The sequence below is a fragment of the Geotrypetes seraphini genome, chromosome 15 (genome assembly GCF_902459505.1).
Source record: "Geotrypetes seraphini chromosome 15, aGeoSer1.1, whole genome shotgun sequence".
Lineage (NCBI taxonomy): Eukaryota > Metazoa > Chordata > Amphibia > Gymnophiona > Dermophiidae > Geotrypetes > Geotrypetes seraphini.
Window position 1 is genome coordinate 67,856,826 of NC_047098.1, and position 15,643 is coordinate 67,872,468.

General features: G+C 42.0%; 2 protein-coding genes and 1 long non-coding RNA gene across 3 annotated transcripts in view; 2 read left to right on the top strand and 1 right to left on the bottom strand.

Annotated features, from left to right (window-relative positions):
- BUD23 (BUD23 rRNA methyltransferase and ribosome maturation factor) overlaps positions 1-1,717 on the top strand; it is a 34,764-nt gene extending 33,047 nt beyond the window's left edge. Inside the window, exon 12 of the mRNA XM_033922511.1 lies at positions 270-1,717. Coding sequence (XP_033778402.1) covers positions 270-324 — 55 coding nt within the window. The 3' untranslated portion in view covers positions 325-1,717. The remainder of the gene's footprint in view (positions 1-269) is intronic.
- Positions 1,718-3,934: 2,217 nt separating this feature from the next.
- LOC117349418 lies at positions 3,935-7,405 on the top strand. Its single transcript, XR_004537159.1, has 2 exons — positions 3,935-4,693; positions 7,008-7,405. It is a non-coding gene; the product is annotated as an uncharacterized LOC117349418 (long non-coding RNA).
- Positions 7,406-7,919: 514 nt separating this feature from the next.
- Positions 7,920-15,643, bottom strand: part of STX1A (syntaxin 1A) — a 145,248-nt gene continuing 137,524 nt past the window's right edge. The window contains exon 10 of the mRNA XM_033921657.1: positions 7,920-10,649. Coding sequence (XP_033777548.1) covers positions 10,572-10,649 — 78 coding nt within the window. The 3' untranslated portion in view covers positions 7,920-10,571. The remainder of the gene's footprint in view (positions 10,650-15,643) is intronic.

A 15,643-nucleotide genomic window follows, 5' to 3' on the forward strand; every position in this document is an offset into this window, starting at 1 on the left:
GTGCCATGTTTAGGCTTGCTTTTCATTTGGCAGTTTTATTATGCTTTTATTTAAACTTCGTCCAGGTTCTTCCAGTAGTGGGGATTGTTTCTTGTTTTCATTTTGAAATCTGTCCATCCTAGGGAGATCAGACAGAGCTCTACAATAATCTGTGGAGAGTCATCTCTTTCAGAAGGAAGCCAGAGTCAGGAACTTAGTGTATGATGATTTTAGTGTTTCATTGGTAACCTTCTGCTACTCTTTCTTTATGGTGCTGCTTTGTGTCTCAGGGAAGTACGACCAGACACCAGATACACTGGTCGGAAGAGGCGGCCTCAATTCTGAAATGTTCATTGGGAGCGGTCTACAATGCAGAGCAGCTATGCAGTGGTTCCACTTTCCGAGCAGGTCTTTATCAGGAAATGCACCGGCTGCTGCAGCTGTGACGGAGCTTGGGAGAACAGTGCAGTACAAAGTGATTGTGTAATATCCCTATTTTTGTATATGGTGCATAGATTCAAGTCCAAAATAGTCAGCCAGGAAATGAGGCTCGGTTAAGAGTTAGGTACTAAAGGCAGAAGATAACTTGTATTTTTCACTGATTGAGGGAAGTTATACAGGTATCTACAGCTCTCACCTAAATCTATCAATTTGCTTTGAAACATTAGAATAAAATGTAGTTCGTGGCTTCTGGACCTTCTGGAATGCATATTCATGCAGCGTTGGAAGTTTTTTTAAGTATGCTGTTTAAGAGAGAAGAGCAGCTGTGACCTCTTTTTTTTCATGCATGGCTTCTTGCCAATACTAATGTATATTGCCCTTTATTTTGAAATAAAAGTTAAGGTCTCATCGCCTTTTGAAAAGACTAAAATCTCTGATGGATGCTTTAATGAGTGGGATTGTAGTAGTAATGGCAGTCATTTTACAAGTTCTCAGTCCTAGCACTTATACATTTGTGTGCCAGTGTATTAGAAAAGGGCAGGACAAAATCTTTAAGCCATTAAAATGTATAGGGCTAGTTGAAGCCTGTCTAAGGCAGTAAAAGGGAGTGTCGAGGGTGGTGCTGTCAGTGATGTCAGTGATTTCAGATAGCACACTTATGTATATCCACCACCAAGTTACCTTTGAGATTTAAATCATGAATAAGTTCCACCATGGCATGTGAGAGAGCCGAGAAGAGTCTGAGAGCCTGATTGTCATTTGTCTACTCAGGTCTGTCATCCAAAACCCTTGTCTTCACACCTGCTACGTCTTCCACCTTCCAATGTAATGCCAAAATACCTCTTGCCCTCTTACCTTTCCTTGCCCCCTCCCCCTTTGGGGTGCACCGTATCCTGTCTGGTTCTCGGCATGTTTATCATTCTGTCTCTTGGACCTTCTCAGGTGGGCTTTCTCTTGAAGGACAAGAACCACTGTTTTGGAGCCAGTACAAACTTTCCCATGCAGCTTCTGCCAGAGATTATAAAATAGCCAGCATGACGTTTAGACAGACTGTAAATGTTGATATTTGGCTTGTCCAAGTTTCTGAAATTGTCAGCTAAAAATATTTAGGGTTATGCCCACCATTTTACAAAGCTGGAAGCTTCTCTGGCTCAGTATTGAAATATGAGTCAGTTGTTTATAGAAGATTTTTGTGTTACAGCATTCTCTGATGATCTTTATATTGAATTTGTTAATGGTATATGTACCTTGTTCAGTTTCTGTGCTGTACTGAGTAAATAAAGGTTAAAAACAAAAATGGCCTGCTGATAGTTGTTTTGGACTGTTTTGAAAGAATTTGAGTCAAGTCTAGTGCTCTAACCACTAAGCTACTCCTCCATTGGCACATGAGCTGCTATTGCCACCTGTTTTGTATTACAATGTAGCTATGCTAACTGATTAGGGCAGAATCTGCCTATTTTCCACCCCAGAGACACTCCCCCAGCCCTCTCCCTCAAAAAAACCCAAACACTTTTTAGTGCATGGGTTGCACGCATTGATACCAAAATTACTACGGTAATGTATTTTAAGCTGCGGTAAGAACATGTTAGTATTTACTACAGCTTTGATTTTTACTCCTTGGTTGTGTTTATTTTTAGTCATTTTTTATTTGCATTAGGAGAAAAATTTAACTGCATTATACATAAGTATGTTAACAAAAAAAAATAAATTGAACAGATAATAAACATCTGCACAGAAAAAGATAAAGCATTGAACTTCCTATAAGCCCACTATTCTAAGGGAGGAGATACGAAAGAAAAGAGGCTTACTAGAAAAAAAAAAGAAAACATACAATTAATACAGCAATTTAACCTAGACAATTGCTATCCTATACCTTCCATTAACTAAGTCCCATTACTTATAACCCTCCTATCTATCACTGGAATCTGTACCGATTGTTTTATTAAGAAAAGCCTTAAGTTGCATTGGTTCATAGAAAAGGCATCTATTAGAACCCAAAAGAACCATTCAACATTTACAAGGAAAACGTAAGAAGAAATGAGCACCCAAGGACAAACCTATGGGTGCATTCACAATTATTGTTTTCTGCTTTTGTTTCCACACAAATATCCAGAAAACCCCAAACCCCACGATTCTGAAAATAGTCTTCACCCATTCCTTATCAGACTCGAAAACAAAAGTTACTAAGAGCATAGTTCTAACACACTCTTCTTCTAAAGATATTTCCAACAGCTGTGTAGCATTCAATCTATTTACCGTTAGTTCTTCCAGTCTCTATTCCTGTTTTTTCTCTGGCAAAAAAATAGAGGTAGGAGGAATAGCTTCCTTAGGGATCCTCAAAGTCTCGATCAGATATTTATTTTCTTTATTTTTTGGCTTTGTTGTTTAATCATGTTTTAGTTTTAAAATGTAAATACAAACATTGTAAATACCAGCATTGTAACAATACTAGCATTGTAAATACAAACATTGTAACAATACAATACCAAAATATAATCAATCCCCCTTCTTTATCTTACCATCTTCCCTCCCCTCGCCCAGAACTGTAAAAAACCCAAAACCTTAAATCAATGCCAATCGATCAAAACATGACTTCGTGCTGTAGGAGGTAACGTATTTAAAAAAGGCTGCCAAAGCATGAGCAACTCTTGTCCCTTCCTGGTGTCCATCAGATATTTCTTAAACAACCTATAGGAACTATACTTTCAACTTGGGTGAAAGTTGACAAAACGAAGATTCAACCTTCTAGTATAATTTTCCAGCTTTTCCATTTTATTCAATCCAATAAATCCTCGTCCAGATGTTAAAGATCTCAATTGAACCTCTAGCAAATCTTGTTGAGCAATCACCACTTTCCTGTCTTAGCTCTCATTCTCCAATGACCCCCCCCTTTAGTCCTAGACCAACTTCTGAGCTAACAGCTCAGCCTCTGTAGAGCTCAAGTTTGTGGCGGTGTCTGTCCCTCCAACAACCCCCTCCATGCTCCAAAGCTTCCTTCAATTGATGTTACAGTAGCTACTAGACTTCTGCTTCCAATGGCTGCATCGATAGCTTCGGTACCTGCACCATGCTTGGGTTTGGGGGCAGAAGTCTCTCCTCTGGGCTAAGAGTCGCATCAAGTCCCAGTAAGGCTGCCTCATTGCCAGCACTGGCTCCGGAGGGCAGCACTGTATGGACTACAGACTTCTCAATGGAAGAGACTGGAAGTGGTGAAACACAGAAGGGTAAGTCCTTATCTTCTCCTTTCTCTTTATTTTATCACTGAGAAAACATTCTCTAGTAAAGAACACAAAAATGTTAGCAGAAGCAGGAGCCCAATTTCAGTATGACTGCCTAGGTTGCCATCTTGGATCTCTTATTTTTAGCAATTTTCATAAGGTCTTTTTCATGTCAAACTTTATTTGTATATGTTGTACACCCTCAGGGCACCCCTGCTTGTGTTTTTTAACTTATGGTGGATCCTATTTTTAGCTTCTTTTTTTTTTTTTAAATCAAACTGGGAAGATTTTATTGAAGCAAAAATGGTGCCCCCCCAATAGAACTAAGGTAATATGGAATTCTAGAAATACATAGTGGTCTAGGCTGTTTATAGCTTGAATTTTACACCCATGGCTGAATCGTTGACATCTTATCCTCACGACGACTGTTGTGCTGATCAGTATCTCCTGCAATGGACTTGCAGGAGTAGATTGAAGACTCATGGTTCAGCATGCCATCCCTATCTACTGGAAAAGATATTATCAAGGTAAGAACCTAATCTCTTTGTACAACCCCACTCTATTCCTGAACCCTCAGGTAGGCAATCCCTTATTGCAAGATCTCTTGTAGGAAGCTTCATTTACATACTTTTGTTTCTTCTCTCTTACCTTTGGACTGCCTTCCAATTCCTCAGTTGTTTTCCTGCAAGTGAGACAGTAGGAGCTTGTCTGATCTGCTTGTTCTTATTTTCTTTAAAATTTCAGGGGATTGGCTGTTTTGCAGTATACCTCTTGAACAGTCTGCATTTACAGAGCGTGAGCTCAGGGGACCCAGGTTCGTCTGCTAGTGGGCTTGAGCGCAGACTGCATGGCTCCATGGAGGTGTATCCATGATTGAGGCCAACTGCATTCCTCTTATGCACACGGGTTCCTAAGGAGTTTGAGGTCTCCAGCTGGGACATAGAGCCTGAGAGACAATCAGAAGATACTGGCAGTTCACTTTCCAGACTTGATGAGGCAGAGAATCTCCCTGTTTCAGCTTCCATTTTGGAGTTCCCAGGACACAGCATTGCACAGTGAGTAACAGGCTGACAGCCTGAAAGATCGATTTGGGGGATAAGTCTTTCATCATTGAGTTTTAGGGAGGGGGGTTCAGGGTTAGTCCTGGGTCCCCCCACTGAAAAATCCTAAAATTGCCAATTTTTTATTTTTGTTATGGTTTTCCCCGAGTCATTTTAGTGCTAAAGTCGCTGCTGCAGTGACCATATTGGCTTTTCCTATTTCAATTTAAAAGCTTATTTCTGCCTCAAAACACCTCCATTGTTCAAAATGGGTAGTATGGGACTTCTCTGGGCAGAATACTTCAGATTTATGCCCTATTTGTAGCAGATGACAATCAGAAGAGCATCCATGTTCTGGGTATCGTGCAGCACGAGAGGGGACAGGAGCTGCTACCTTGGGCCCCCCCGCCCCCTTGGGAGGTTCTGGGTGTCTCTTTATAGAATTTGCCACCAAAGGATTTTGTATGCGGGTAACATTTTCCCTTGATATAAGCATTGCATAATGTCACATGTAGTCGCTTCCATAATTGTAACTTTCCTGGATATGTTCCAGTTAGCTTCTTTTGTAATCCATCTAGAACTGCAAGGTACGGGCGGAATAGAAGTCACTAATGTAATGTAATGTAGTATTCATGTAGCAACTTTCTTTCTATCATAACTTCTTTCTTACTGACGTCAAAGTCAGAAACTGCACCATTGAAAGTTTATAGCTGCTTCTACTCCGAGTATGACAACTTATTGGTTAAGCATGATAAAACCTGCCTTATTACAAAAACAGATAGGACTGAGGACGTGACCCACCTGGTAATCATAGCTCTTCTGAAAATGTAACTCAGACATGTAAATAGATGGGAAGCAAGGTCCAGAACTCATCTCTCAGACTTCCTAAAGTGACCCAGAGTGGGAAGAAAAGTTTAACACACCTGAAGCAAAATGCAGGCAACAAGAGTCTCATCATGAGGGGGAGAAGGTGTGCAGGCACATACAGTACTGATGAGATAGAGATCAGAACTCGCTTCTCTGTTAAGACTCGAGTTCCCTAGAGCTGTTAAACACTGGCACACTGTTTTCTATCTAAAAGCTGACAGAAACTAATCTTGGGCAGCAGACATGGTTGGATGTATGCTGGGATTCTGTCTTTTTTTTATGATGCTTCAATAACAAAGTAGATGATGGCAGATTATGTGCAATGTCCAACATCTAATTTTAAACAGATAAGTTATACATTTAAGGGTAGTCCTGCTGTTTCCGAGTGACTGAAATTTGCTGCTCTGTATTAACTTTAGCGCTACCCACAGAATGCTCCAATTTAAAACATAACTCTGTCCAGAGAGGAGGCAATAAGTGGGCAGCTCCTTTTTGGTGCCCTGAGACTGTGCAACTTGCAGTATACTTTAAGTGGCATGTGTAATGGCAGCACTGGCATTTATGCGTTATGCCACTTATGCATATTCTTACAGAATAACGCTTAACTGTTTTGCTGCCATGCTCTTATCATAGGGGAATTCTATACATGGTACATAAAGTTAGGTGCTAATTCCACACAAGAATGAGTTCTAAGGGCCGCAGGGTGCCAAAACAGGTTTAAACCGAGAGAATGGCATGGAACTGCATTTAATGTTCCCAGTTAGAAGATAGCACATACATGTATCCGCATGCAACCGCAAAGGAGCCATTCCTATAGGAGGGGCAAGGACATTCCAAAAATCTGCACACAGCATTCTAGAATACTGAGGATGTGTACCCAATTTACGCACCAGGATTTATACCTGGTTTCAACTGGTGTAAGTCCTTGCAGCCAAAGTTAGGTGCAGAATTCAGTGACCAATGCTGTTGTCCCATCAAGGGCATTCGTCATGGGGTGCCCTTTATAAAATGGCTCTGGGCGCTGTTTACTGAATCTGGTCTTCAGTGTATATTTACCCACATTCGTGCAATTAGTGCTGAAATTTGAGCATCCAGTTATAGAAGTACCTTCAAAGTGACTTGTGCAAAAAACAATTCACCATTCAGATGCTGATAAAGAAAAAATTCTAAATTTTAAAGAACAGTCCTTTATTTTTTCACTTAATACAGTAGAGCCCTTTGAGCTAAATCAGAAAATTGAATGGCTTTCTTTAATTTGAATGGTCCTTTGGTATGGAAGGGAGTATGATGTCAGCTGAAAGGAAGTTGTATAAAGAGGGGTGGGGCCTTTTCAGTGGTGTGTCCGGAACCTTGGGGCATCCAGTTGATTTGGCATTTAGAGGTGAGAATGTTTGGTTAGTCTTCATTTTTTTGAATGAATTTTTATTAGTCTGGTCTAATTTACTTTCTGTTGCTACTGCAGGGGGAATCCTTGAAAAAGTCGCTTTCATCAGGCGAAACATGTCAGATTCACTTCCCTTGGCCGATGGGCAGAATGCATTTTTGAATATGCTAAGATAAGTAAACGTCTCTGTCTACCCTGATAAAGCTATATGAGGAATTTAGGGTTTAAAAGTTATATTTTATGAATATTTATATATATTTAAAATACACTTTAAAAGTCAAAAAAGAAAAAAATTGATATTTTCTTAAAACTAATGTGGAGGTTGGTGCATAAAGTTTCTTGCAATGAGAGGTTAACTGAGCTTGGAGTGACACTTCTGAAGTTTTGATAAAGCTATATTTTACAAGTTAAGGGGTTGTGAGTCTGCTAAAATGATTATTTAAGAGCAAATAAACCTGGTCTTTAATTTTTCTGTGGCTCTGTATTCCTGAGATTTAATATATACTACTAGATTCTCTTGGGTTAAAGATTTAATTGGTGCCATTTTGGAGATAATTTGTTTAAAGCATTCCTACTTGTGACTTAGATTGGCCTCCTTGAAGATGGGATACTGGGCTAGATGGGACCATTGGTCTGACCCAGTAAGACTATTATGTTCTTATGCTGCCAACAGCATAAGTTCAACCAATTCAATATCAAGTTGTTTCTGTCCACACTCCTAAAGACAACTGTTACAAACAGATGCCTACAGGATTTTACTCCTTAGCTGAGCATAAGATTCCATTCAACCCAACACCCATTTCCTCCCATGTCTGACCAGAAATCCCACAATAATCCAAATAGCACCCCCCATACCACTTGTCCAACATCCAGTCTCTCTTGGCTTTTCTGGATATTACTTTAAATATAAACTGTTATAAAATCATTATATATTAGCCTACACAATTTCTAGTTCATTAGCCAAATAAGCAGGAAACCACATCATTTTACAGACTGAAATGTTTATTCTACATAAAAATTCCACCAAATGGGAAGCCATTTGCATCAGAAGCTTGGGAAATAGAAGAGAGGCTTATTTGACAGGGAAAGGAGTTGGAGACACAGGATTAGAAAGAAGGCAACATCGAACATTATTAAACCCCATTTGCACACCAGGGGTAAGATATACGTAGAAAACAAGGACACTTAGCGCACGGTACATCAAAAGTTACAAATTGAGAATGGCTCCTTTCACTTAGTTTAAAATATATTCATTAAAAAAGAGCCCCAAAACAACATGTAGAAGCTGCCCTATATCCCCCTGCTGGGTTATAAATACTGTTTTGACAAACTCCAGCAAGAGATCCATGTGGCACTTAGAACAACACCAGGATTACAAGGACATTCCCCATTGGAGTTGCTTCTAAAAAGATATGAAAACACCTTCCAAGCACAAAAACTCTCATCAGAATTGAACATGCAATACATTTTTCTAAGAAGTGTGTCTGTAAGAGGAGGAGGGCATGAATCACAGGGTACCTCTTTGCTTGAATAGCAGGCATAGGGGAGACCTGTTGTTTGGCTTTGGAAAGATACAGGAAATCACAGAAAGCATAATTACGAAATGGCTCAAGCATACCCCACGTGCTGCTGAGACTCCTCGCTGTTTCTCACACACAGGAAGCTGCCTCACAATCTTCAGGATCTCTCCTCACTAGGCGGTGTTGGGAAGAGCTGTATTTCTGTATGTGTATGCATATTGTGGCAGGAGGTAACACCCGAATTCCAGGACTTCAGAAGCTGCCTGGACAACAGTGATCCAATCATACATGCATCATTTAATATGAAATAAGAGTTCACAATTTATTCAGTGACTCAGATGTAACTCCTCCTTTTGATGTGGTTCCATTGGAGGAGATCCTCTTGGGTTGAAATTGCTCTGTTTAAAGCTGCTGGCACATTTTCCATCATTTTGCAATAAACACATTGGAGTGCTTGGTTGCAGGGCCAGTGAGTTCTTAGTGCACTTTCAAAACAAATTCCATGCACCATAACAAGTGGCCTCTTTTTAAAATTATTTTTCTTCTTCAGCAACTTAAGCTAATTCGCCCCAACTTCAAAACAGCTGTTATTAGGAAACATTTTCTACAGCGGCATCTTTGTTGAGTCTGTTTTTTCAGTACTTGCAGTGGTGGGATTCTAAGCCTGCGTGAGCTGGTATTGGGGTAAAATGGCAGTGATGGTCTGTAAGCACAAAGATGAAGAAGATATTCCTGAAAGCCTAAGGGGCTCCCCCCCCCATTTTGTATTTATGGGAAAACTACTTAGGATGATTTCTGCTTACCCCTCCAAACTAATCTGATTTGTGCTGCCATTGTTCCCAAAAATTATAATGAAGTAAAAAGGAAAACCTCTAAGGAAGACCTGAAGTCTCTATGTGCAATTCCACATTTGCAAGGGTCATATGACATGAGAGGAGCTGAGGGTCTTTGTTATCATGGGTAGAAAGAGAAGGAATTGGGGGAGGGTTCTTGCTTATTAAGGGATGTCCCTCATTTATGATGTAATACCCCCATTCATTATGGAAAATAACAATAAGAATTTCTCATTAAGAAACATGGGAGGGGGGTTAACCTTTTCTTATCCTGATCTACATAATTTCTGTTCACCCTTCTAAATGCAAGGACCTAAAGCCTGTACATATCTTTACCCAAGGGTTCAGAATTCAGGTTAATAATCTACAGATTAAATCCAAAGGAGTGAGTCATGCTGGGGTACAATCATGCTGGTTAAACCCAGTGAACTTGGGCTGGAACAGTGCAATCAAAGTTTTTGGCAACTTTAAATCCCAACGATCTGGATGTCCAACAATCTTTCTCCCATTCTATGGAAATGGCATTTCCAATTTTTAACTGGAATGGCTTTGATGTTATTGCATGATACGGGTGAAAGTGAAACAGAGACACTGTCCAAAAGTAAAGGAAACCTGGTGGAAGCAGCCAACGGCCATGTGTAAATTAGTCAGCAATCTCACTCTGACAGCATGTGTCAGGGTGCAAAGATGAGTCTCAGGAGTCCTAACTGTTTCATTTTTGGTCAGAGGTAACAGTAGCACTGCCAGTAATCTATGAGCACATGAATCTCCCATAGATTCACATCACTCACTGTTTCCAGTCATTGCATATATCTGGTATTCAACAAACATGCACAGACAAAGGTCTAAATTATGGACTTTCTATTGAATTACTAAATGCTGCAACGTCTTTTCACTCTTTACATACATGATCCTGCTGGGTTGCGTCTCAGTACATTAATCTTTGCCACCCTCAGCTTACTCAAAACCAAAGCAAGGACAACCACAGCAAACTTAAACCATCGTAGCAATGGAAGCCAGCTCAAGTCAATCCCGTTAAATGGTTCTGATGCCACATCCCCATAACAGCCAGGTCCATCCATACAGACATACAAAGTGTTACAAAAAGGAATTGTCATGCATATGAAATCCAAATCCCTATTTCAGGAATTGTTGTTGGTTTTTTTTTGTTTTTTAAGGAGAATGTTATGTGCAACCCCATGTTCATGGTGGTGTCAGCTGATCAAGGCAGCACGAAATTGGCAGCATTAACTTATTGTCTGATAATCAAAATTTGGGAATGCCAGTGTCTATCCAAAAATTCCTCCAAAGGTGGAAGCTATGACCACCCCCAGCACCACACAGCAGATGATGATCATGATCTTCTTCTGCAGATCCACAGGGAGCATTTAGGAGGGGTAGAGAGAGAAAAAAAAAAAGGAGGTGTCAGGTCTAGGACATGGATTTTCTTCACTCACATACTAAAGAAAATGAAGCACAATTGCAAAATACACAGCATATTTATGTTTGGACAAACATCCTCATGTCATCTTAAGATTTTACTCCTTCTGTTTTCCCCAGCTACTTTTCTCTCTCCTCAGCAGTGGCTCTATCTCTTTATTGGCCCTTATTTTATCCCCATTGTGCCTAACAGTCTGCTCACGCGGCGGCCCTTAGGTCAAAGACCAGTGCCCTATTTGAGTCTAGTCTTAGTAGGAACTTATCCAACCTTGTCTTGAATCCTTGAAGGGTGCTTTCCCCTATAACATCCTCCGGAAGAGTGTTCCAGGTTTCTACCACTCTGAGTGAAGAACTTCCACGTTTGTATGGAATCTTTTCCTTTCTAACTTTAGCGAGTGCCCTCTCGTTCTCTTCACCTTGGAGATGGTGAACAATCTCGTTCTCTACTAAGTCAATTCCATTCAATATCTTGAATGTTTTGATTATGTCCCCTTTCAGTCTTCTCTTTTCAAGGGAGAAGAGGCCCAGTTTCTCTAGCCTCTTGTTGTATGGCAACTCTCAGTCCCTTAACCATTTTTGTCACTCTTCTCTGGACTCTTTCGAGTAGTACTATATCCTTTTTCATATACGGCGACTAGTGTTGGATGCAGTATTCCAGGTGGGGGTGTACCATGGCCCGGTATAACGGCATGATAACCTTTTCAGATCTGTTTGTGATCCCCTTCTTAATCATTCCTAGCATTCTGTTTGCCCTTTTCGCTGCCGCCACACATTGCATAGACAGTTTCATTGACTTGTCTACAAGTACTCCCAAGTCTCTTTCCTGGGGGCTCTCTCCGAGTTTAGCACCGGACATCCTGTATTCGTGCATATGATTTTTGTTACCGACATGCATCACCTTGCACTTATCCACGTTGAACCTCATTAGCCATTCCGTGGCCCATTCCTCGAGCGTGTCTTTATAGGTCTTCGCAATCTTGTGTCCTCAGTACTCTAAATAACTTTGTATCGTCTGTAAATTTAATCACCTTGCTCGTCGTGCCAATTTCTAGGTCGTTTATAAATATGTTGAAGAGTACAGGCCCAAGCACTGAACCCTGCGGCACTCCAATTGTGACGCTTTTCTAGTCTGAGTATTGTCTATTCATCCCCATTCTCTGTTTCCTATCTGCCAACCAGTTTTTATCCATGTGTGCATATCAACCTTGATTCCATGGCTCGCACAAAGTAGACGGTCATGCAGAACCTTGTCGAACGCCTTCTGAAAATCTAGATATATGATGTCGACTGGGTCACCCTTGTCTATCTGCCCATTTACTCCTTCGAAGTGCAGTAAGTTTGTCAAGCAAGATCTTCCATTGCTGAAGCTGTGCTGGCTGGTCCTCATCAGTTTGTGTCCGTCAAGGTGATCGATGAAGTGGTCCTTTATCAGTGCCTCTACCTTCTTTCCCGGTACCGAAGTCAGACTCACTGGTCTGTAGTTTCCCGGATCTCCCTTCGAACCTTTCTTGAAGATCGGCGTAACATTTGCTACTTTCCAGTCTTCTGGAATATTTCCTGATTTGATCAACAGATTGGCTATTAGTTGGAGCAGTTCAGCTATAACCCCTTTCAGTTCCTTGATTACCCTCGGGTGGATGCTGCCCGGTCCCGGGGATTTATTGTTTTGAAGCCGTTCTGGGAGAGCACCCAGGTCACAGCTCAGGTGGTTTAGTTTCTGCAGTTGCTGGGATGGATAGTCAACCTTTCCAAGAGCCAGTTGTCTCCATCTCAGTGCCTGGAGTATCTAGGAGTGCTGTTCGACACCTCCTTGGGGAAGGTCTTCCTTCCAGAGGCCCAGGTAAGCAAATTAGAATCTCAGATTTGCCTGCTTATGGCGTCCCAGTGTCCTTGGGTACAGGATTTCCTCCAAGTCTTGAGGTCGATGGTGGCTTCCCTCGATTTGATGAGGTGGTCTTGGGCCCACATGCATCCTCTTCAGTATGCTGCTCTTTGGAGGTGATCGCCTCAGAGGCACAGTCTGGATCATCCTGTTCCGCTTCCCGGTTTGGCTCGGTGCAGTCTTCGTTGGTGACTCCAGACCTCCCATCTTGTACAAGGGGCGAGTCTGGACCAGCTGCAGTGGACGATGCTGCTCACCGATGCCAGTCTTCTCGATTGGGGAGCTCAGTTTCTAGGTCACTCAGCTCAGGGCACCTGGTCAACGGAGGAGGCTTCTTGGTTGATTAGTGGCTTAGAGACCAGAGCCAACCATCTGGCGCTATTAGCCTTCCAGTCCTTTCTGATGGGCAAGTCAGTCAGGGTTCTTTCGGACAATGCCATGGCAATGGCCTATGTCAATCAGGAGGGCACCAGGAGCACAATTTGGTGGCACAAGAGGCAGCTCTGCTCATGGTCTGTGCGGAGTCTCATCTTCAGGACATATCAGCCTCCCACATAGCTGGAGTGGAGAATGTTCAAGCGGACTTCCTAAATCGCCTGTACTAGATCCCGGAGAGTGCTGTCTAAGCCCTGTGGCCTTTCAGGTGTCAATACCAAAACACCCCACTTCAGTCCTCGCAGAGACCGTCAGGCCAAGGGTCTGGATGCTCTGGTTCAACCATGGCAAACGGAAGGGCTGTTGTACATGTTCCCTCTGTGGCCATTAGTGGGCAGAGTTCTTCTACGCATAGTTCGACATCCGGGCCTGGTGGTTGTGGATTGGCCCAGGCAACCGTGGTACACGGATCTGGTGAGGCATCTGGTGGCGGATCCTCTTCCTCTCTTGGAAGATCTTCTGACTTAGGGTTTCCATTCCAATGTTCAAACCAAGTCCCGTCTTACGGCTTGGCTCTTGAAAGGGATCGCTTAGGTAAGAAGGGGTATTCTGATAAAGTGATTTCCACTCTTTTGGGATCCTGGAGGCTTTCACAGCTCAGGCTTATGTGAGCTTTTGGTGTATATTTGAGGATTGGTGTGATGCGCGTGGAGTGGTCTCTTTTGGCGCTTCCCTGCCTACCATCTTAGAGTTCTTGTAGGATGGCCTGGACAGGGGACTGGTGTGGTCTTCTCTCTAGGTTCAGTTTGTGGCCTTGTTAGCCTTTTGTGGGTTGTTGAAAGGTCAGCGTTTGACTGCCATGCCTGATGTGATTCGCTTCTTGCGGGTGGCCAAATTGCTCAAGCCTACCATATGACCCTCTGTTCCTTAGGATCTGAATCTGGTTCTGTCCATTCTGGTGCGCCCACCTTTTCAACCATTGGGCAACAGCCATTTGAAAGACCTTACTCTTAAAGCGGTCTTCTTAGTAACCATTACTTCTGCTAGACGTGTTTCTGAGCTGCAGGCTTTCTCTTGTAGGTCTCCCTTGGAGTTTTCTAGGGGGGCAGGTTGTCTTGAGACCTGTTCCTTCCTTTCTGACAGAGGTAGTTTCTCCTTTTAATGTCAATCAGGCAGTGGTCCTCCAGGAAGGCTGTTTCGAGCAGAGACAGTTGCGCAAGTTGGATGTCGGTCGGTCAGGTCCTTCGCTCTTATGTGCAGAGGACCCAGATCAGGAAATCAGATCATCCCTTTGTCCTTCTAGCAGGCCCTTGTAAGGGGGATGGCGCTTCTAGGAACTATTGCGCATTGGATCAAGGACACTATTGCTTCCATTTATCTTCTAAAGAAAAAGTCTGTTCCAGAATTTTTCAAGGCTCATTCCACTCGGGATCAGGCAGCTTCTTGGGCCGAGTCTTCTCAAGTACCTCTAGTGGATATTTGCAAGGCTGCAGTTTGGTCTTCTCTGCATTCCTTTCTCAGACACTACCATGTGGATGTTCAAGCATGTCGGGACGCAGTATTCGGTGAACGTGTTCTGGTGTCAGCCCTTCTGGGGTCACACTCTTGATGAGTACTGTTTTGGTATGTCCAATTCATAAGAACTAAACCAGTCTACCAGGCGCTACAGAAGGAGAAATTAGGTTCTTACCTGCTAATTTTCTGGTATAGTCCCCCACCCTATCTGACTTTGTGCGGTGATTGTTTTTGTTTTTGCTTGCCTGTAGATCTTGTTTTTTTCTATGGGTTCTAGTATTTTTCTAGGGCTGGGGAGAAGTAAGAACAGTGGCTATGGCTCATATGGCTTAGCTGGTGAGCTGTGGGGATATTTTTTTTTTTACCAGGGTTAAGTTCTACACATGTTCCAATAGTTGTTTACAGATGTTTGTTGTTTTTACACTCCTGTTTGGAGTATGTTTTACTGTTTTCTGTTGAAGTCTATCCTAAGTTCTGCTTAGCTATTCGGCAGACTGGGTTGCTAGAAGGGAAGCTATCCTGATATACAAGTTTGTTCTCAGTCTCCACCTGCTGGTCGCAGTGAGGTATATAACCCATTCGTAAGGACTAGTCTACAGGCTAACAGAAAGAAAATTAGCAGGTAACCTACTTTCTCCTTATGTACAGTGGGTATGAGAGACAATTTATTATCTTTAAAAAGTAATCCTGTCTCCTATCGTGGGCATCTTTATAAGTGTGTGATGCAGTGGTTAGAGCCACAGCCTCAGCACTCTGAGGCTATGGGTTCAAATCCCACACTGCTCCTTGTGACCCTGGACAAGTCACTTAATCCCCCATTGCCCCAGGTACATTAGATAAGAGTGTGAGCCTGCCGGGACAGATAGGGAAAAATGCTTCAGGACCTGAATGTAAATCACTTAGGCTATAAGTGGTATATAAATGCTTAAATTAATAAATAATAAATCTGTCCTAGAGGAAGATCTAAATCTGGATTTAGCTTTTGACCATGGGTAAATGCAACCTCTTTTTTATAATCAAGTTCATCGCGTTTTATTTCTCTTGATAACTTTAATCTCTTTTCTATACTCTTCCACCTTTTTTTTTTCCTAATTATCAAGTTATCATAATTATTGTCTTCAATTTTAAAAACATCCATTTTCTTATTGA